This window comes from Anopheles coluzzii, chromosome 2 (assembly GCF_943734685.1).
Source record: "Anopheles coluzzii chromosome 2, AcolN3, whole genome shotgun sequence".
NCBI lineage: Eukaryota > Metazoa > Arthropoda > Insecta > Diptera > Culicidae > Anopheles > Anopheles coluzzii.
The window spans coordinates 100837013-100857908 of record NC_064670.1 but is presented as its reverse complement, the minus strand read 5'-3'; the positions used below and the strand labels follow the sequence as shown (position 1 = coordinate 100857908).

General features: G+C 47.3%; 4 protein-coding genes and 1 non-coding gene across 8 annotated transcripts; 2 read left to right on the top strand and 3 right to left on the bottom strand.

Moving 5' to 3' along the window:
• Positions 1-216: 216 nt before the first annotated feature.
• Positions 217-5630, top strand: LOC120947933 (2-acylglycerol O-acyltransferase 2-A-like). Of its 4 annotated transcripts, none has more exons than XM_040363772.2 (6): positions 217-433; positions 2831-3027; positions 3111-3208; positions 3279-3410; positions 4713-5254; positions 5331-5630. In XM_040363772.2, exons 2-6 carry the CDS (start codon positions 2896-2898, stop codon positions 5486-5488), a joined length of 1062 nt encoding a protein of 353 aa, XP_040219706.2. In that variant the 5' UTR covers positions 217-433; positions 2831-2895; the 3' UTR covers positions 5489-5630. The 4 variants fall into 4 exon arrangements, with proteins under 4 accessions (XP_040219706.2, XP_040219703.2, XP_040219707.2 ...); XM_040363769.2 differs by lacking the exon at positions 217-433 and adding an exon at positions 462-1444; XM_040363773.2 differs by lacking the exon at positions 217-433 and adding an exon at positions 2468-2616.
• Positions 1523-1625, bottom strand: Trnay-gua (transfer RNA tyrosine (anticodon GUA)). The gene is made up of 2 exons: positions 1589-1625; positions 1523-1558 (listed from the first exon to the last, which is right to left on the bottom strand). It is a non-coding gene; the product is annotated as a tRNA-Tyr (tRNA).
• Positions 5631-6186: 556 nt separating the features above from the next.
• On the bottom strand, positions 6187-9708 carry LOC120947932 (kynurenine 3-monooxygenase). Its single transcript, XM_040363767.2, has 7 exons — positions 9386-9708; positions 8709-8778; positions 8369-8608; positions 8157-8244; positions 6882-7536; positions 6633-6794; positions 6187-6398 (listed from the first exon to the last, which is right to left on the bottom strand). The coding sequence occupies exons 1-7, from the start codon at positions 9476-9478 to the stop codon at positions 6246-6248; spliced, it is 1461 nt and encodes a 486-aa protein (XP_040219701.2). The 5' UTR covers positions 9479-9708; the 3' UTR covers positions 6187-6245.
• Positions 9709-12229: 2521 nt separating this feature from the next.
• Positions 12230-13002, bottom strand: LOC120947934 (40S ribosomal protein S13). Its single transcript, XM_040363774.2, has 2 exons — positions 12710-13002; positions 12230-12563 (listed from the first exon to the last, which is right to left on the bottom strand). Exons 1-2 carry the CDS (start codon positions 12917-12919, stop codon positions 12318-12320), a joined length of 456 nt encoding a protein of 151 aa, XP_040219708.1. The 5' UTR covers positions 12920-13002; the 3' UTR covers positions 12230-12317.
• A 730-nt stretch (positions 13003-13732) lies between these two features.
• LOC120951443 (uncharacterized) lies at positions 13733-17126 on the top strand. Its single transcript, XM_040370183.2, has 3 exons — positions 13733-14060; positions 14164-14698; positions 14772-17126. Exons 2-3 carry the CDS (start codon positions 14178-14180, stop codon positions 16417-16419), a joined length of 2169 nt encoding a protein of 722 aa, XP_040226117.2. The 5' UTR covers positions 13733-14060; positions 14164-14177; the 3' UTR covers positions 16420-17126.
• The last annotated feature ends 3770 nt before the right edge of the window (positions 17127-20896 follow it).

Below are 20896 nucleotides of genomic sequence, written 5' to 3'. Positions count from 1 at the left end.
TCGCTCTCGTCATTGTATTTTTCCACTATATTTCCTCCCCAGTAGAGCACCCGAGAAAATAGCATGAGCACAGAGAAAGAGAGAGAGAGAGAGAGATCAGCACATGATCATCGTAAGCAATCGTTGTTAGCGTGCGCATGAGGAGAAAAGTTGGCCACTCAGTTATTATACGCGACAAGCTCCCAGTATAAGCGTCATTGTTAGATCGCATTCTACAATGACAAACGGACCCGGCATCATTAGTCATGTTTGGCCGGTGGTCAGAAGAAAGCACAGAGGGTGGAAGAAAAGCTGATTCATTGGGTGCGGACGTTGGTCTGCGGGCGTGTTTTTATCGTCTCAGTTTGCATCATGCCCCAGTGAAAGTGATTCCGCAACGGCATTTGGTGAAGCCATTCGGTTCAAGATTAAGGGACAGGCAAAACCAGTACTAGTGAGTATTCGTTGATTCATTGCTAAACCGAACGTTGTTTGCTCAGCAAGAAGCAATGACTGATAAATGATAACGTAATTGCATCATCGGCATAAATGCTGATAAGATCTCGAGCTGCGGGAAGGAAAACGCATCAAGTGGTACATCGTTTGTGGTGATAGATTTTGGGGTATGTTTGTGCCGGCGTATCCAGGAAAAGGGCCTTTCCCTTATCAGTGCGTGTGCATGAATAGTGTGTGTGTGTGCTGATGAAAGGAACGCTAAAGATAAGCTATCGTGTATAACCGGCTGCTGCTGCTGCTAAGAGCTGATCAAACTATCAAACAACAGCCGACGGAAGGTATCATGTTCCAAGAGTCAACTGCTTCCCTCTCTCTAATAGACAGACGCATGCGCATGCGGCGTCAAACACGCCAGTAGAGAAAGAGCACCGTTTTTGCGCGACAAAACGGTACGCGACAAAGCCCTCCACACGCGATCAGTACCCATTCAGCGCACGGAGCGTAAAGGGCCAGCACACAAACACTGTGATATACTTGTCGGCTCGCTCGGGGTAGATTAACCGGTGAGCTGTGCAGCAGGGGGTGAAATAATATACAAATTTACTGTGCCCACCCCGTCCCTTGTGTGTGATCGTTTATCGACTTAAGGCGCTCGTCGCAGTGTTCTTGGGCGGTTTTTAAGAACCTGCCCGCGCTCGAGAGTGAGATTGACGAAGATTTGTTATTCGTTCGTATCATCATAACATCGGGTGGATGAAAGTGTTGACGTTAGCGGAAAATCATCACGCTCCCACCCACGACGATATTGTTGAGCACACAGTAAACAAATTTTGCATTTTTGCTGAAGTATCGCAACAAACAAACAAAAAGAAACGCACATAAAAAGAAACCTCTATTAACTAGACGACACGAGAAGCACGTGCGAACGAGAGCGAACACTTTGACGTCAACTGCTGCAATGCGCCATAGGCAATCAATGTGAAGTCGGCGTAAAATTTGCATTTGAAAGGTAAATTATGGAATAAATGTTTCACAGTTTGAAGTGTGTGGGGAGAACAAAAAAGAAACAAAAAGATTTTCTAGCGCCTCCTTCGAGCCGGATTTGAACCAGCGACCTATGGATTTCTCTCTATCGTGTGCGTGTGTTCACTCTCTACAGTCCACCGCTCTACCAACTGAGCTATCGAAGGTGATGAGAGAGGAGGCGCTTATCAACGTACCGGTCGTTTGTGTCTTTGTTTTTCTATCTCTTTTGTCATTGCTATGATTAAGAGTTTTTATTTCTGCAATCTAAAATCACAGTAATTAACTTTTTCTCTGCTAAATGCTTTAGATGGTGTAACGGTTGATTTGTAGAAAAAAAAATAATATTATTTGCCATTACTTTTTATTGCTACGATGTTAAGATTAAAAAGGATCATGTAATGCATAAAATCGGTGCATTTTATCTTTGGAGCGAGAAACCCGCTTTAAACCCTTTCCTCATCTACCACCCGCACAACAAATCGTGTAAGAAAAAAAGCGGCGATTACGACAATACCATTGTATGCTGATTGGATTCTTATCAAATCAGCTCTATATCTCGTTTGCAATCGTATCGGACCGTCGGCCGCTGTTGTCGGGGGTCAAACTCTCAAGTGGATACTTGACGGGTGCTTGATGGCAAGGAATTGCATGATGTTGCATTTTTCCAGAATAATTGTCCACCCCCCCTCAAAAAAACACCAAAAATGTTACAGAATGCCAACGACAGTTGCATTTCGAACTCAACAACAACCCCCTCCCCGTAATCGTCATCACAACGACATTGCTCCGTTGCAACCGTAAAGGGAATAAGGGAGAAGCTTATCACGATTGAGGGTTCACCTGCTGTGCACACTACTATCAATTTTCGGCTCCCTCCTCCCTTCCCCCATACAATTGAGAACGGCGGGACGCACAGTGTGCTTTTGCCGTCCTTCTGATAACGCAACTGTGTGCGTCTGTCGGTCGCCGACACAAACCGAAACGGCCACCGAAAGCCTTCGGCCATACTGCACGGGAAGAATAGAAGAGGCGGGACAGTACAGCCGGGTACACCGATCAGAGTAAACGTTGCTAGCGTGTGTAGTTGTTAGTAACCACCACACGTCCAGAGCCTACTGCTGCTGCTCGGCTCGCGTGTGCTGACTCGTCGAAGAGGTGCGTGTGCAGTCACATTCTAACCTTACGCCCGTGCTGAACCCCAGGGGAGACCAGTGCGCGCTCCACTGTGAACTCCCTAGTGTGTAGTGTATTCTTTTCTTGTTATTTTAGATGTATTAGTAAGTGTTGCTGCCGGGGTTGCTGCAGCATCCAATCAACTGTCATTACTTTCGATCTAATCACATGGTTTTGCTTAATCACATACCCACAGAGGGCGAGTCGTAGTGGTGAAACATCCCCCGGTACCGGTTCTAGACGCGCTCACCAAAACCTAAGATGGGTAAAATCGAATGGGCCCCACTGAATGTGCCGATGAGGCGGCGGATCGAAACCCTGTCCACTGCCCTGTGGATGTGGCTGATACTGTTCGGCGAGCTGGGCATGCTAATATCGTACTTCCTGCTGCTGGTAAGTAGAGGAGGCGGAGGCTTGTCTGAAGTGTGCAACCGCGTGTCTAACCTAGCTTACGGTCTCCATGCCTACTCTTCCAGATCTATGGCAACTTGTTTATTAAATCGCTGTGCGTCATCTACGGATACTTCATCTACACTGATCGAAAAGTGACTTTGAACGGGGGCCGAGGACAGGGGTAATGTGCAGCATCCACACAAAAAAAGAACGCCACACTTATTCTATCTCTCCCTCTCTCTCTGTAATAGTGTAACATGGTGGCGAGAGCTGTTCTGGTGGAAGCTCTACCAGAGCTACTTCCCGGCGAAGCTGCACAAAACGGTTGATCTCGACCCTAACCGGAACTACCTGTTTGCCGCCTTCCCGCACGGCGTGCTTGGGTAAGTAGTAGCTACAGTAGATCCGCATCACAACCGGTGAAACATTCTGGAAGCCGCAATTCACCCCACAAAGGGAGGAGGTCAGGAGGTGCTGTGGTGTTTATTGCGCCGAAAATAATTACTCAAATTCTTTGGAGCCTTTTCGGAGATGATTGAGCACGCACGCAGCAGCAGCAGGCGAGCAATCGTCTATCGAACCAGCTGATAAGATACGACCGGCTCTTTGGGACCGTGCATAGAAACTCTGGGCCTATCGTTTCGGAGTGTTTTTGACTATAGGGAGGACGGCGTCGCCCCCAAAACCCCCCCAAAAGGGTCCAAAGTGTAAATCGTCCAGTTTAACTTTGTTTACTACACGCGACGAACGATCACGACGACTACTACTACTACTTTTTGGAGAGATTTTAATTGCAAGATAACAACCACCGTCTTTTCAACCTTCTGCTGTGGGCGTCGTGCGCAATTGCGAACGAATCGTATCAGCCGGGAAGAAGTGATTTTATCGATTGGCTTGTTTCTTGTGGCCACCTTGGTACTAATCCCCACGACCAGCAGATTACAGACGGGCAGCAAGATGTTGCAGCGTAATGTTAATTGTACGTGGCAGGGATTGTGTGCGGTCGGGTGGGTTATGTGGGGAAAAAATCCTTTGGATTGCTTAACGCCTTGTTATCACAGCTTCATAAGCTCGTTTGATTAGGTTAGATTATTAATTAACAGGAGTTAAAATACTACATGCTGAGCGACATAAAGAAGCATTTCTTCTTCTTCTTCTTCTTCTTCTTCTTCTTCTTCTTCCTTTTCGATTTCTCCTTCTTCTTTGTCTTCTTTCTCTTCTTCCTTTTTTCTCTTTCTCCTTCTTCTTCTTACATGTCTCTATCTCCTTTTTCTTCTTCTTCTTCCTTTTCTCTTTCTCCTTATTCTTTGTCTTCTTTTTCTTCTTCCTTTTTTTCTTTCTTCTTCTTCTTACATTTATCTTTCTCCTTCTTATTCTTCTTCTTCTTCTTCTTCTTCTTCTCTTTCTCTTTTTCCTTCTTCTTCCTTTTATCTTTTTCCTTCTTCCTCTTCTTCTTCTTCTTACTTTTTTTCTTCTTCTTCTTGGTCCTTTCCTTGAAAAAAACATTTAAATTAATGGCGGCGGTTACATTTTCCCTCTTTAAATGCCACGTGCTCTTGAAGGATTTCCACGTGCGTTGCCATGGCCACTCAAGAAGGCCTTTTCAAGCTCACGTTTTGAACAACGTTTCCAACCCTCCTTAGTACCTCTCAATTGATTAAAACTTTACCCTCCTTCCTTTCCAGCCTCGGAGCCTTCATCAACTTTGCCACCAATGCGACCGGCTTTCACGACAAGTTTCCCAAAATCCGTTCCCGCCCGGTGACGCTAAACTTCCACTTTGTGATACCGTTCTTCCGCGAGCTGCTGCTCAGCTGGGGCCTCGTGTCGGCCAACCCGAACAGCATCCTGAGCCTGCTGAAGGCGCCGAACAAACCGGACCACCCGCTGAACGACGACGGCTACACGGCCAACGCGGTCGTGATAGTGGTGGGCGGTGCGGCCGAATCGCTGCACTGCCGGCCGAACAACTACACGCTGGTGCTGCGCAAGCGGAAGGGCTTCTGCAAGCTGGCGATCAAGGCGGGCACCCCGCTGGTGCCGGTGATGACGTTCGGCGAGGTCGACCTGTTCGATCAGCCGCCGAATCCGCCCGGCTCGCGGTTGCGCCGGTTCCAGGAGTTTGTGAAAAACACGACCGGCATCGCGCCGGCCGCCTTCGTCGGGCGGGGCTTCTTCCAGTACAGCTACGGGTTGATCCCGCGCCGGAAGCCACTGAACACAGTCGGTAAGTGTGGCGTGCTGTGTGGTGTAACTGCACAACTGGAATGCTCACGACGATGTTTTTAAATGAACCTTTTCAGTCGGTGCCCCGGTGGAAGTGACGCAAATAGACAACCCGACGCAGGAACAGGTGGATGAGGTGCACGAGCGGTTCTGCCGCGCGCTGGACAATCTGTTCGAAACGTACAAATCGCGCTTCATTGCCGACTACAAGAATGTGAAGCTTGTTATGGAATAGAAAAATGCTGATCCCCGTACTTCCCGCCATCTTTACACACAAACGATCGGTGTATAGCGGTGGGAAAACGGGGCAAAATCACGCACAAGAGACACAGAAACACACTATCATCACGATATCCTACGCAACCCGTGGAAATTGTGTTATAATTCGCATCGAAAGGATTGAGACTGTACCAAAAACAAAAAAAAACGAACGATCAAAACCAACTCTTTTCATACCTAAGATCCAACCATTGTGCGGTGCCAACAGGTGATATTGTTATACAGCTCTGCGAGAGGGAGTCAATTACTAGCTGCGTAAGAGAGGACACACTACATTGGGAGTGTTTAGCATTTAAATTCTCGTGTAAGTGTAATTGTGTAACATTTTTTCTGGGTGTTTTGTTACTTATTTTTTGTTATTTTTTTTTTTGGGTGTTTAGTTAGGTAAATTTTGAAGGTTCTTTTGTAATTTTCTTTTTCCGGTGTCTGTACAAACTTGCGTTGTTACACTACAACAAATATGGGACAAAAGTATTCTCGTTATTATTTTTTTTCTTCTCTTGCCATCCCAATTGTACAATTAAATCTAGTTGCATGCGACTATAAACATAAAAAACAGGTGTAGAAGAAAACACGTTGTTTTTTGTAGAAACAAACCAAACACACAAAGCAAATAAATATAAAACACGTTAAAACATCGCAAACGTTAACATGTTGAATGAGTATATAAGTTTTATTTTTTAGCAATAAACGAATGGTACGGGGGGGCACAGTTAGACGCTTGCTTTCGGTTTCAGCAGCTGGAAGGTGGATAGGATGCGCGACGACAGCCGCTCGAGATGGCCCATAGTCACGTGCCGGTAGCAGAGACCGCCGATAGCGGCAACCGACGCAATCGACGCACCGTACAGTACGCGTGTGAGAATCTGAGCAGGACAAAACGAGAGCGAGAGAGAGGAGAAAATGTGGGTTATCAGTATGAGGGAGAGGTTGTGTTTTTATGGTCAGTTTGCATTTAAATAGCTATCGCTATCGACGAGCATTGCAAGCGATAAAGGTAGAGGGCCAGAGAGCCCACCTCCCTTTAACCTTATTCGATCGCTCTGGAATGATCGTTTATGGGTAGAATTGTAAAGAAATAGGGATCGCAACGAACGCACCTTATCCTGCCAGGCCCGGTTGGCGATGCACTTGCTGTAGCGCATGTGCGAGAACGAGACGGAGTTGTACAGCGGGACCCACGTGTTCGGCATCATCCAGAACAGCAGCTCGTCCAGCTTCTTGCGCAGCAGGTACGACCGTTTGGTAACCAAGTCGCGCATCTGTCAATCGAAGCAACACAGGAAAAAAGGGGGTTAATAAACGGTCCCCCTTCCTCCACCATCTTCTTGCACCACCACCGCGCCTACCTCGATGTAGTTGTACATTGCCAGATCACAGATGGCGTGGGCATCCTCCCAGCGCTTCTCGCTAAACTCGGGCAGTATGCGCGCCAGATCCGTCCCGTACTGGTTGAACAGCTCCGTCAGCACGCTGCAGTCCTCGAAGCCCGCGTTCATGCCCTGCCCATAGAACGGGACCATCGCGTGCGCCGCATCGCCAATGATCAGTGCCTTCGCGCCGATGTGGTACGGCCGGCACTTGATCATCACCAGCGGTTGGGCCTTCGTTTTGAAGAAATCCTTCACCAGCCGCTCGCGCCCAATCAGCTCGATCGCGTCCGGGAAGTGCTGGCGGAAGAAGTCGAGCAGCAGGCCCTGGTCGGTAATGCTGTGGAACTGCGTGAACGGCATGAACAGCGTCACCGTCCAGGTGCGGTCCTGGTTCGGCAGCGCGATCATCATGAACTGGCCGCGCGGCCAGATGTGCAGATAGTTGTGGGGCATCGCGAATTCCCCGGCGGCGGTCGGTGGTATGCAGAGCTCCAGGTAGCCGTGCTCGATGTACGTCTGGCTGAAGTCGTACCGCGGCCGCTTGACGATTTCCTTCCGCACCGCACTGTACGCCCCGTCGCAGCCGACGATCAGGTCCGCCCGGGCGCTCTTGACATCTTTCGTGACGGGGCTGCAGAGGCGGGAGAAGAAGAGTGGTTTTTAGCATTGTTGGAAGAGCAAGGGGATGGAGGTGCCCGTGGCTGGGCACGTTGTCCGTAATCCGCGCACTCCAAACATTCCCACCGCTTAACCGGCTTGAGACGGATGAGTCAAACGAGCGGGAAAACTCCCAGATTTAATGCCCACTTGAAGATAACGACTGGCATCTTCCTGCTGGTCTGTAGAATGTGAAGCCTCTGTAGACAGAGGGATTTGGGACCGTGTTTTTCGATAGTGCTCAGACACAATCTGCTAGACACACACACACAGAGATAAGGGAACGTGCGCGCCTGTGAGTTTTTGCAATCAATGAAACAGACATGAAGGCGGGCATCGCGGGTGGGAAGAGACCGGGAGATTAGATTGCATTCATAAAACCATAAACTATCGAGAACTGTCCATAGGACCTGAGGGCATTGCTTTTGTGCTGTTGATATCGTTCTCTGTCTGTCTCCCATATCGCGAGATGTCGCGAAAACTTTGTCAAAAAAACGATTCAGCGAATCGTCTCTTCCCTGCTCTTTGCCAAAAAAACATCAAGGCAACCACTGCCGCGTGTCTGGAACGATCTGGAACGTTGGCTATACTTACTCAACCATCGACAGGTTGCCCTCGTCCAGGTTGGCGCTGACCAGCTTGTGGTTGAAGTGCAGGTGGATGTTCGGGTATTTCTCGGCCGCTGCAAGAAAACATACACACGGGAGAAGCCTTAGTAAAAAGCCCTGTACAGCGGGATATGGGGGAGGGGAAGGTGTTGGTGTAACTCAATACGCTCTACAGGGCAGCCATCCCCTACTACCTACCGTTGAGCAGCACCTCGTTCAGATGCTTTCGGCCAACCGAGTAGATGCACTGGTTGGTGTTTGCATCGTACGGGACGATTTTGCACTTGCCGTTGACGTCGTGCAGCATACGGCCGGACATCGGTATGCCGTGGTTGAGCAGGGCATCCTCCAACCCCACCTCGGCCAGTGCCCGGCGGCCACGCGCGGACAGGGCTAGGTTAATACTGCGCCCAATCACCAGCTCGGCCGTGCGGATGTCTGTAGAAGGAAGGGAAGAAAGGTAAGGAATACGGAAACGTATCAATTACGCGCGCGCTGTTCGTTGGAAAAGAGGCCGGGAAATAGACGGGAGGCGTACCTTCACGGTATTCGTACAGATTCACTTCGTGGCCCTTCTTGCCCAGGTGAAGCGCCAACAGTGAGCCAACCTATGGAGGGTGAAAGAATACAAATGAATGTTCGGTCCATGATTTGTGGAAATCCATCACAGTGAGCCGTGAGTGTTTGTTTGACAGCTGCGTTCGTTCGTATGCATTTTAATCGTAGCAAGCTGCTTATTTATTTTGGTAAACCCTTTTTGAGTCCTGTTGCAATGCTCAATTTGGTAATGAAGACCACAAACCGGAGAAGGGAGACCATACAACGTATTAACCGCGGTCAGTGCAAAAAAACCAGAGAGCAGGAATAACATTATGTTGCGAAATAGATGAGATTGCTTCCAGAACAATCAACAACTGCCGAAAAAACAATCAGTATTATTGATAAGACAGGAAGATAGATGGTAAAAAAAATGCATAAGGAAGTAATTAAAATGTCTGATTTACGTTCGAGATTTAATGAGGAGTAAGAACAACATAATCGACTACGGTGGAATGAGTACATTTCCAACAGAAATACAACAACTTTCTCTCCACTCTAGGCGAAAGTACAAGTGCCTACACACGCAGGATTAACATACACACGCGCGCGCGCCCAACAAATCACCCTTCACTGCTTGATCACTCGTTTGGCTAGAACCGGGGCAACCCAACTTACCAAACCACCACCAACGATGGCCACATCCAGCGGCTGATGCTGCATGCCGTTCGTGTTGGTGCGCTTGTACTTGCTGTCGCTTGCCGTTGCCATTTTTGTGTGCTGTGTTTTTTGTTACTTTTTATCCTTAACTATAAGAGCCTTAGCACAAACCAAAACACGCACACTTCACACAAAACAAAGGGCACGACGACCGATACGGAGAAATAATAAATAGGAACTTAAGCGGCTACACTAAAACACGTGTACGCGTGAGATCCAGCGTCTGTTTCCGCAGAGAACCGGCACGGCCAAGCGTTCGAACGGAATTGAGCCCAGCGTAGGGTCTACGGCCACAGAAAAAGCCTTCGGACGAGACATGAACCGGTACGTGCTGCGTGTCTGTGTGTGGCTGTGTCTCGTTCGTCCTGCCGTCCCATCGCTATCTCTCTCTATCTCTTGCGCGCGCGCGCACATACTCTCTGTTGTTTCGCCTCAGTAGGCCAACAAAAAGCTTTCGCGCGGAGGCAACGTTATCACATTTCTTCAAATAGTTTTTGTCCCCTCTTTTCTCTAATAGTCAATCTATTTGTGTATTTGTGCGTGGTAATACGACGCCAAAGCCAACGGGCTCCCTCGCCACTTAAAAAGGTTTCTAATGGTATGGTATGCTGATCTTATTATCCCTCTAACAAAACAAAAAAAAAGGGAAAGAATAATACTAACTCCGTTTCCGAATGCTTAGGAGAGGAAGCGGCTCTTTGTCATTTTTTAATGCGAAACATAAGTGATAATGTTAAGATTTAGTTTTTTGTTTTGTTTATGTGTGTGTGCTACAATAATTGTTGGAAGTTAATTAAACCCAAGTTGGTCTAGTAAGGCACGCGGTCCCCGTTGATTCCTATCAATGCAATGTGGAGTGTTTTTACTTTTGGCTCGTGGTAGCGAATGTTCTAGTTTGGCACATGGTTTAAGCTGATTTCATTTAATTAGTATTTAATTGAATTTGTTTTGCAGTATTTCAGCCAAATATTAACAGTAATTTGAACGCAGAAAAAGTGTCTGCTCTTTTAAAATAAAAAAAGCTACTTAATCCACAAACAAAAGCGAGAAACTTCCATCCCAGAGAGTTCGGCTTATGGTTGACAAGCGCGCGCAGCTGTAAATAAACCTCTCACAATTAAATCTTAGCCAAGATTACCGTGAAGAACGCGGGCTTTGCTAAATATGACCATGCAGTAAAGCTGTGACGCGAGCGCGCGCGCGCGCTCGAGCGCAATGTGCTACCGACTGCATGCTGTTTGCCTGTCGCAAGCGTTTGGACATGGATACAACAGTAGGCTGTTGTGTGTAGTTCGCGTAAAGGTGGCTCCAAATGTTTAATGTTCGCTGCATCAAATCTTCTGTTTGTTTGGTTGTAATTAAACGGACAAACCCGTGGGGTAGATTCTGAGAATAGGTGTAATGCTACGGGATGATATCGTCGTGGTGATAATGGAGCCACGGAGACTGCAATTTCTGTACATTCCAGACTGGCGCACACTAGACGTGATGCAGACACGAAATTACAACCGTGGATCGTTGCTACCGCTTATCATCGATGCTTTGCTTACTCATCAAACTACACTACTGTACCGACTGTGCGAACGACATCGGAATACGTTGTGGCGTTTGAAAATGCTGCTTTCCGTTATCAGTTAAAGTATGCTGCCGTTTTGTTTGCAACATTGGCAATAGATTTCGGTTCACTCACTGCTTCCGAGATGATCTACCGATGGGTGTGTATGACGTGCTGTTGATCCCGATGCGATTGATCTTATCGCAAACACACGCAATGCTTTATGTGACATCGATCAGGTTTCGGGGTTTGTTTGCTTTTAAAAGATGATCTGATAACAGTATAAAATTTCACAAGAAAATATATCCTTTAAATGATGGATTAATAGCATATTGAAGGCATTAAAAAACAAATCAAGTGGCTTATTCAAATTGCTCAAATTTGAAGGAAAAATATGTAAAAATTGAAGAAAACTCATAAAGAGATTGGGAGCTGTTTAAAATTGATTATCACGAAGCACTACCCCCGAAAGAAGGGTTCCTATCGAACTTTGTAGGCAAAAGAAGCATGAAGTATATAAAACAATGCTTATATGGTTTACTGCATGGTCCAAATTCAGCCTAAAAAGACACAACGATTGCCGAATAGATCCGCTGGATCGATCCGAAAACATATGCATTCAACAGTAAAGCGTGTAAAATATTGTAATTTTACATTGTCTCTAGTTTTCTGTAATCTGATTAGAATAAATTTTAATGCGAAATTCTACAAAATATGATACTCCTACAATTCATGTTAATTACCGATCATCATTCATTATCGATCGAAAAGTTTTGTCGAACAGTTGGCAATATCACCATATCCACGTCCACGAAAGCAAGAACTTTCGGTAAGGATAAATGCTTAAAATTTTATATGGGGATCTATATCCACCATTCCCTATTCTATTGAAGACGTTCCTCATCCTAACTATTGTTCGATGAGATCCTAAAGCTCATTGAACTGTTTACCTAAAACCGGTTTACCCGTCGGTTAATTTTAAATACCCAAAGTAACAACCACAGTTCCGACATCATTCAATTAGCCTAACAACCCGACGCATCTTACTCAACCTTTGTTTACCAACCTTTGAACGGAACATACAACAACATGCAGGCAGAAATGCAAGTTCTTTCTTCGGTCTCGCGCGCAACCAACAATCAACACCGTGTTTTTTGTAGAGAAACTGACCCCAACCAGACGCCAGCTGCTGTGTATTCTTAAATTCTCAACATCCCACGTATGAAGTTGAACATCGTCAGACCATTGTTAGGCATACGATCCTTCTTTTCACTTTCCGGTCTGTCGGCCTCCCTTCCTCGCGGTTTAACTCCTTTCCCTCCTCTTGCTGCGCGCTTAGGCAACCAGAGCCGAGGCAGTGCTCGATTCGTACTTCCAGTTCGGCGGCAGGACTGCCTTGATCTTGTAGTACCGGGCCAGACGGTGGATGCGGGACTCGATCAGAATCAGACGGAACTTGCTGTCGATGTCCTTGCGGTTACGCTCCAAGTGCTTGCGGATCGACACGGCCTTCTTGATCAGGAAGTACAGATCCTCCGGAATGTCGGGCTTCAGGCCAACGGCTTTCATGATACGCAGCACCTACAACAAGCAAACAACAAAGGGCACCCGGCAGTCGGGGCATTAATCTCCACTTTCCACAACTCGGTAGCCGTACGGTTCTGGCGCACGGACCATCGAAGCCGCTCCACTCCCCACCAGCAGGAGGAGCCGGAAACCGAACTAACCTTGTTGCCATTGACGAAGCGCACTTGGGCGACACCGTGCGAGTCCCGGAGGATGATGCCGATCTGCGACGGAGTCATGCCCTTCTTGCCGAGCTTCTTGATCTGCTCCTTCACATCCTCGGCGCTCAACTTGAGCCACGACGGCACGGAACGACGGTACGGTAGCGCGGATTTGGAAATACCCTTACCAGGAGCGTGCATACGACCCATTTTTCGATATTTTTATTCGTGCTTTCGCACCGCGTGTTTAGTTCACCGAGAGTTTGACAAAAAGAAAGATGGAGGAAGACGTCAACTCATGACACGGCACGGTTCCCCCTTGCACTGTGGGCGAGCGGTGCAGGACATGGCGCGTGAAAGCAGTCTGAACATCCGTGCGGAAACATGATTGATGCGGACTTTTCATTCGAGAAAACTAATTTGTGAAAGCTTTAAAATTATATAATAATTCGAATAAAGCTATTGTAGATGTATTTAAGTGATGAAAATGCTGCAATTATTTACGGGAATTGGTTGACCGTCGATAATTGACCGAAGTCCGTTACTTACTAATATAAACGCATTGAACGTCAAAAAAATGTCAACCGGCTTCGGAATGTTTACCAGAATTTTTATGTTTTATTGTATTTATGCTCTCAATACATAAAAAGTTAATAAAAATGGTGTGAAATAATATTACATTACCTAATATAAGCAGTCAAAAGATAAAAATACAAAAAAGATGCAAGGTCTGTTCGCGCGCTCATAATCTACTTTGCATACTCACGGATAGAGGGCGCTCGACCAAAAGGCTTTTAGCGTGTTCGTTATTTTCAAATGGGGACAAGTTGAACAAAAAAATTAAAATTGTTTTGTTCGTGGAACATGCTCTTTTACGTAAAAAAGTACATTTTTACATAAACAAACAGTTACATTGAACTCTGCACCATTTCTTGAAACGTCCGGTGATGAAATTCCTTCTAGGAAGGAGAAAAAGAAGAAGACATTTAAACTTTTGCTTGTACGCATGTGCGCAAAACATCCAGCAGGGGACGAAATTAGAAAAGAAAAGAAATATTTAGCACAACACAACTTCCCAATCACATCGGCGCTGCAAACCTTCAGCGTAGTGAATAATAAACAAGAAAGCTTAAACTTAATTAGATTCGATCGGATTAAAAACGATGCACCGGGTCGGGATGGCGTGCAGGGCGTTAGTTAGTAGCAAGCGCCCAACGGAGCAGCCGCCACGTTGTTGTCGCTGGTCGTAAATCTGTAGCCCACCTCGCAAAGCATCACACGGGTTTTGCAGTTTGGAGTGCACAAGGCTCCACAAAACCCCAGCCCGCAAAACGCCACACGTCTTCAAGCGGTAATATTGAAGGGGATAAATACAACCGGAAATAGGGTGTTACTAATGTACTATCTCGATTACTTTTCTTCCAATTTACACACACACTCACCCCTCGGCGCAGTGTCTTACCATAGCATGCCCAATAGTGATTCGTCCGGTGGTATATACTCCCCTCTTCCACAGACGACACTGACCGATTCGGAGAGTGAAGAAGAGCTGCTGCGGCGCACCACGACGATCACGGTACGGCGGATCACGGCGGAACGCGGCGGAGGCGGAACCCTTGGCGGCGGCGGCGGCGGAAGCAGCAGTGGTGCAAGAGGCGGCATCCCGACCGCAATTATGATGAACGGCATGAAGGGACGACCGGTGGCGGAAGTTCGCGCCACCGTCGGCAGCGCAGGAGGGACGGAAAATGGAGGAGCCGCCCTGTACAATGGCGGGTATCCGCCGAGCCCGAGCGATGTGGAGGATGCGAGCGGTGTGTTCCATGCGGACAATGTGGCCATCCTGCACGAGGCCGGCTCGATCCCGGACCGGAAGATGTCCTTCCCGCGGAAGTGCTGCTTCGTGGCGTCGCTGGTCGTCTGCTTCCTGGCGGTGGTGGTGTTTCTGTGGATCATTCCCTGCTCAGATGAGCTGTCCTGTCCGGCAAGGTAAGACCCGTTCAAGTTGTCCCTGCTCGGGAGCCCATATTCATGGATTATTTCCCTTCCTATCACGGTCTAGAGCGGAACGCGTTAAAACCCAAAACTGGATACGCAACTACGAAAAAATCGAACTGAAAGGGGTCATCAACGTGGTGGAAGGCGTGCACGGCAAGAGCAAAAATCTCGTCTTCATGTACCGGGGGGATAAGCTGTTCCCGGAGTTTGACGAGTCGTACCGGCGGCGGAACGGCATCATCTCGCTGGTCGGCAGTTCTGGCAAGGTCGCGTGGTACGATCAGATGATAAACGAGCCGAAAAGCATCGACTGCACGCTGCTCGATGCGGACCGGAGCGGTGCGCCCGACTGCCTCGTGCTGGACGAGTACGGCCAGCTGGAGTGTATCGATCCCCTGTCCGGCGAGTGGCTGTGGCATGCGGAGGGCTACAACAAGCGCAGCAACAGCGGTGGCAGCAAGCAGAACGATATGCTCGACTTTCCGCTCCTGATTCCGGACGTCGACGGGGACAAGGTGTACGATCTGCTGTTTGTGACGAGCTCGAGCGAAACCAAGCACAACCGGCTGGTGATGATATCGGGCCGGAAGGGCATCACGATCGGGGACTCGTACGCCGTCAAGGAGTGCCTGTACGTGCACAAGCTGATGCTGGACGAGGAGCTGAACGTGAAGTTTAACTGCGTGAAGGAAAAGTCCGAACAGCAGAAGGCAAAATCGCTGCCCGAGCTGTACAAGCTGATCCACCGGAAGGCGCTCGATATGCGCGTGGTGCGCCGGATGCCGACCGATCTGCCCCAGCACAAGTTCTTCGGCCAGCGGCGCAACACGGAGAAGCAGCGCACGATCACGAACGTCGGTGGGAAGCAGCTGGTGGTGGAGAATCGGGGCAAATGTCCGGAGAACTGTTCCACCTCGGTGCTGCTGACGGAGGAGTCGACCGGGGAGTTGCTGTGGAATGTGTCGGGAAGGCAGCTGTACGGTATGCAACCGGTGCGGCTGAGCTTCTCCAACTTTGGGTCGGACAACCGGTCCACCATGTACGGGTTTGTGATCAAGTTTTGGGAGTGGAGTCAGCGCGATCCGGACAACCGTAGCTCGCGGTTCAAGCGCGCACTGATCCGATGGCACGATGATGACGCGAGCAGGCAGCGCTTCATCCACCAGCAGCCGTGGATTGGACCTCCGGGACTGGATGCCATCTCGAAGACGTCCTCTTCTGCGAGGGGCCAAAACCAAACGTCATCGTCATCTGCATCGTCCTCGTCATCGGGTCGGCCGGCCGGTGTGTTTCGGACGCGCATGCGCTTCCTGAAGGAAACGATCAAGCTGATCGTGTTCAACTCGACCTACATCAAGATCGAAAACACCAGCCAAAGCAACGTGATTCAGTTCTGTCGCGAAACGATCAGCGGCGATCCGGCGGCCGAAGTGCTTTGCCAGCCCGATCTGAACTATCAGGAAAATTCGCTCCTGATCGCGGACCTGGACGACGATGGGTCGCAGGAGCTCGTGTCGTACTACTCGACGTTCGTGAAGACGGCCACCAACGAGGCGGACGGGATGGGGGCGGGTGTTGGCGTTGGACCGGGCGCAACGATGAAGCTGAAGACGTACGTGCAGCTGCTGCGACTCGAGTCCGAGCTGCCGAAACTTTACAGTCCGCCGGCGGCGGGTGAGGAGGCTGGATCGGAGGCAGGCAAGCATCGTTAAACATTTGGCGATGACCCACCCGTGTCCCCCTGATTCCAACAGAACTCTTGTGATTTTGTGATCTCATATTGACCTGCAGTAATTCCATTCCAGTCTTAGTGATGAATGTTGTTGATCTTTGTTTTTGAACCTCCTTTTTGATCCAATGATGTCACTGTACTAGCTAGTTAATAGAAAACCACAGATACTCGCACACTCATTCGCAACACACGCTTTACGATAATGATAGTCTATTGTCTGAGGGGACGGGGTTTGAAGTGAAACATTCCGATAAAGAGGTATGCAATTTGGAAGATTGTATCAAGCAGTGACCAACGAAAAGGGGGGGGAAGAATTTGGCGGGGAATAGTGAATGTGGGAAGATTTTTCCTGCTGTTTCGTATTGCCCGGGGAAAACTCTGTCATTTTCATCAACCCTTCATCATCATCATCATCATCATCAACACGAGTATAGTTATTATTCCACCTCTGCACTGTTTGCACCGATCTTCATGTCCTTGTATGACCATCCTGCGCACACGGCACACCTACCAAAGCGCACGCTCGCATTTTGTGCAGCATGAAGCAATTCAAAATACATCATAGAAGAGTACTTCGTTTCAGTGAAAAAGATGTTGAAAAGAGACATGTTGAATGCAAATCCTGCATGGCCCTAAGGGTTCGGTAGAGATGTAAACAAAATAGCTACTAGTAAGTTATGATACGTACACGGGGTTGTTTGTGTTTTAATGCCGCGAAAGAATTATTCGGAAAGAAATCATTATACATTCGTTGGATCTGATCAACAAAATACTCGGAAGATGATGTGGAGATTCTAGCACTGTTTCAAGGATTCTCAGAAATACCATTGATAGATCAGGATCAGGATCATGTATGCCTGTAATTGAGAATTCTAACTAAAGCTAAATCAGAAGAGCTGAAGCTGAAGAAACTTGAAGACTTTTGTTCCAGGGAGACGGAAGTAGGTTATCCTTAACTCCAAGGATGAAGTCATAGCAGATATTGGAATAAACTGATGTTATAGACATTGTTGGTTCGCATCACCAAAGGAGTTATAGATGGCCGAAGACCTTGAATTCGCTTTTTGAAAGCGGTCTTTTGGAAAACTACACCTGTTACCGATTGAATGTCTTAAATCATGGATTTTTCAACTTGCACTTAGGCATTAATTCCACATAGTCACATACTTGGGAAATTGGACATCGTGAAAGACGGGAATATAACGTATTTGTATAGTTCTAATACAGTCTAGTACATTTCTAATTAAAACATAGTACAAAAAGGCCAAGTCTCCAGTAAAATCTCTTAGACCCCTTCCTCTTGGATAACAGAGATGTCTAATGACCTGACAGGGCCAAATTGGAATTTACCTGTAGCATGATAATAAGTCTGACGTATGGCGAGTACTTGGTATCTTCTTCTATTAGGCGTAGAGTCCTACGCGGACATGTCGGCCTATACAGGCTTTCGAGTCTTAACTCATTACCACCATGTTATTGAGTCGTTCGAGTTGACGACTGTACCACGGGATCCCCCTTGGTATATTCATGATTTTAACTCAAGGACCTTATTACGGGACATCACTGTGCTGGATCCTGAGTAGTCCCGAACATTCTTATCAAATACCGAATGAATGGTTATAACACCCGATAAGCAAGTATTTCCCAAGACTTATCCTCTTTCCTCTGGAACAGATCAGCGATCATTTCTCTACACAGAAAACTTTTTTTACTGAACTTCAGTAAAATTTTACTGAAATTTTTTTAACTGAAGTTTCAGTAATCCTTTCAGTAAATGAATGTTTACTGAATCATTCAGTAATGTCCGGTGCTCACCAAAATGACAGCTCGTTTACTGAAATCCCAGTAAAGCCATTCTCATATTACTGATTTTTCAGTAGTTGGTAGCGATTAAAAAATAACGAAATATTTATTTTAAATTGAGTTTTTATTGATGCGCAGATATTGCCAGTCCCTCAGTTCATATTCACACATGTTTTGTGTTGTTTTATACAGTTTTTATACTGTATTTTGCCGCCGCAATTGTAGATGGTTCAGTAAGCGCTCACAGACACCACGCAATTTCAGCACGCACAGTGGATTGTAGCAAATATTTTACACACCAACACGGCTGCCAATTGTGTGAAATAAATCCCGTAAGCCGAAATATAACCTGGAATTTCACCAGGGTGCCTGTAAGCGCCTACAAAATCAACTTTTTGCACATCACGAGCAAGTGGGAACCGCATTGTTTTGTTTTGATGTTCTGACTGACAGGTCGATTTGACAGAATGAATTGCTGCATTTTCAGTAATTTGTTTTACTGGTATCCAGTGAAACGACTAATTTGACACTTATTTTACTGATTTTCAGTAAAATGCGTATTACTGAAATGAATTCAGTAAATTATTTTGCTGAAAGTCAGTAAAAACATGACATTCATGCTGAAAATCAGTAAAATATTCTATTACTGAACGTTTCAGTAAAAAAACTTTACTGAAGCAGGATAAGAAAATTTGCTGTGTAGGGTTGTGCCTTTCCAAACATGATTCATTTCCATAAGCTTTGAAACTTTGTAGGAAGTATTTTTTGAAAACAAAACTCTCCTCTCTAAATACTGCGTATTGCCCCCGTTTTCCTTTTCTTTTTTAGTTGCGGTGCGAATCCACTCTTGACGCCAACCGACGTCACTGAGACGCAGTGGCAACATAGCCGCGAGTTGTTTACGACAAAATGTATGTTTGCCGCCGCCTCTCTATTACCCTCTAGAGTACAGTATTCCCTCCCCACTTAGTACCCCTGATAGTCCTGATAGGAATGCTGCGCCAGTGATTGTTTTTGGCACTCACTACGAAGTCTTGTGCGTGTTTTTGTGCGTGTTTGTGAGAGGTTTTTCCGCTTCTTCTGCAAGCGATCCTCACTTTAAAATGTTGCATGTTTTTCCCGGTGTCAACGATCGCGCGTAGCGAGGAGAGGAGCAGCATCACATCAATCGGATCTTGGCCATTTATGTCCGATAAGGTTGAACCGATGGGCTAAGATTTAGAATTATGATACACAACGGACACAACACGATTCTGGCGTGTTTTGATGATCGCGTCCCAAGCGATCCACGGCTCCTATCGTAAACTCGTGAGCCACGCGTGATTGAAAGGAGGCATAAAAACTATCCTTCTTTTTCTGTTGTTACAAAGCTTCTTTTTGAAGTATTTGTCTTCAAAGAAGTCAATCAGTGGCCTCCATTTCAGTGTCCTTCTCCTCCTTGCCAAACACCCGCCCAGACGTTTCGAGCGATCCATTATTTGGGGTGTCTTTTTGATAAGCCTCTAATAGGACTGTTGCTTAAACGTTGCTGTTTGCTGTTTCCAGCTGCAAAACCGTTTACAACATCTCCTCATCTCTCGGTTGTCCCTGGGGGAAGAAGGTGCCCAATGCACTCGCGCAAAGTTTAATGAGCCGTGAAGATGGGCAGCATGCAATCTGAACTGTAATTCGTGTTCGCGAATTTGTAGCAGAAATATCATCCACACATCAGAACAAAAGGAAGAATACGCGGCCCAGTGTAGTGGCTGGGCGGCGCCGTTTTTTTTCATCTCATCCCACCACCACCACTATCGGCTTTGGGCAGGCTGATAGTGTGGCAGAAGAAGCGGTGTGTGCGTGTGTGTATATCAGTAAAAAGTCGCGAGACTTGTAACGTGTTTCTGTCCGTCCTGGCCAACTCCAAATTCTCCTACTCCCCCTTTATTCTGCCACTCGTAAGATCTCACGTTCTCACCTCCTCAACGCGAGGTGAGGAGTGGATCAGGGGGTCGCATTGGCTGGGCTGAACTCTCCATGACGATTGCTTATCAGCCGACTAAGACGGTGCTCTTGCCGGGAAGCAACCATCCACACACAGCGACGTTTGGGGATGGTCTCCGCTGACGTATGTGTTGCCTATCGAGACGACCATGTGCTTGGTGGTGTTGCCCCTCTCGCAGTCGTACGATCAGCTAAGACAGTTTACTGGTAACCATGCTGGGGCATTTCTGTGCTAACTCCGACAAACACACACACACACACACACACACACTGGCGAGTGTTTTTAAATTGATCTCCTATAGCCATCTCCTAGGGCTAGAAGACCTCGCCGTTGTCTCTCAAACGTTTTTTACTGTCTACGGCAACAGCTCCAAGCATAGCTCCATAGCGCTCAAGTGTCTGTAGTGTCTGAAAGGGAGTGTAACAAGAATTGCCCCCCCCCCCCCTGACTGTGTACACCCTTCCCCCTGTTAGCTGCATCCGAACGATCACCGAGCACCGTCTATAATTGCAACTCACAGAGGCAGCATAGAGCCAGGGGTCGGTACTGTGGTTCAACACACACACACACACACACACGCAAAAAAAGTCAAACAAATAGCGAGTTTTGTAAACTTGATCAAGTAAATGATTGCACTCGAGCTGCGGCTTATAAATATACGATCGCAGTTGGG

Excerpts from the sequence above, each read along its gene's own strand:
- LOC120951443 (XM_040370183.2), top strand. The coding sequence starts at position 14,178 with ATGCCCAATAGTGATTCGTCCGGTGGTATATACTCCCCTCTTCCACAG. Across the intron at positions 14,699-14,771 it reads GAGCTGTCCTGTCCGGCAAG|AGCGGAACGCGTTAAAACCC; the intron begins GTAAGACCCGTT and ends ATCACGGTCTAG.
- LOC120947933 (XM_040363772.2), top strand. The coding sequence starts at position 2,896 with ATGGGTAAAATCGAATGGGCCCCACTGAATGTGCCGATGAGGCGGCGG. Across the intron at positions 3,209-3,278 it reads AACGGGGGCCGAGGACAGGG|TGTAACATGGTGGCGAGAGC; the intron begins GTAATGTGCAGC and ends TCTCTGTAATAG. Across the intron at positions 5,255-5,330 it reads GAAGCCACTGAACACAGTCG|TCGGTGCCCCGGTGGAAGTG; the intron begins GTAAGTGTGGCG and ends GAACCTTTTCAG.
- LOC120947934 (XM_040363774.2), bottom strand. The coding sequence starts at position 12,919 with ATGGGTCGTATGCACGCTCCTGGTAAGGGTATTTCCAAATCCGCGCTA. Across the intron at positions 12,564-12,709 it reads GCTTCGTCAATGGCAACAAG|GTGCTGCGTATCATGAAAGC; the intron begins GTTAGTTCGGTT and ends TGCTTGTTGTAG.
- LOC120947932 (XM_040363767.2), bottom strand. The coding sequence starts at position 9,478 with ATGGCAACGGCAAGCGACAGCAAGTACAAGCGCACCAACACGAACGGC. Across the intron at positions 8,779-9,385 it reads CCATCGTTGGTGGTGGTTTG|GTTGGCTCACTGTTGGCGCT; the intron begins GTAAGTTGGGTT and ends CACCCTCCATAG. Across the intron at positions 8,245-8,368 it reads GAACGAGGTGCTGCTCAACG|CGGCCGAGAAATACCCGAAC; the intron begins GTAGGTAGTAGG and ends GTTTTCTTGCAG.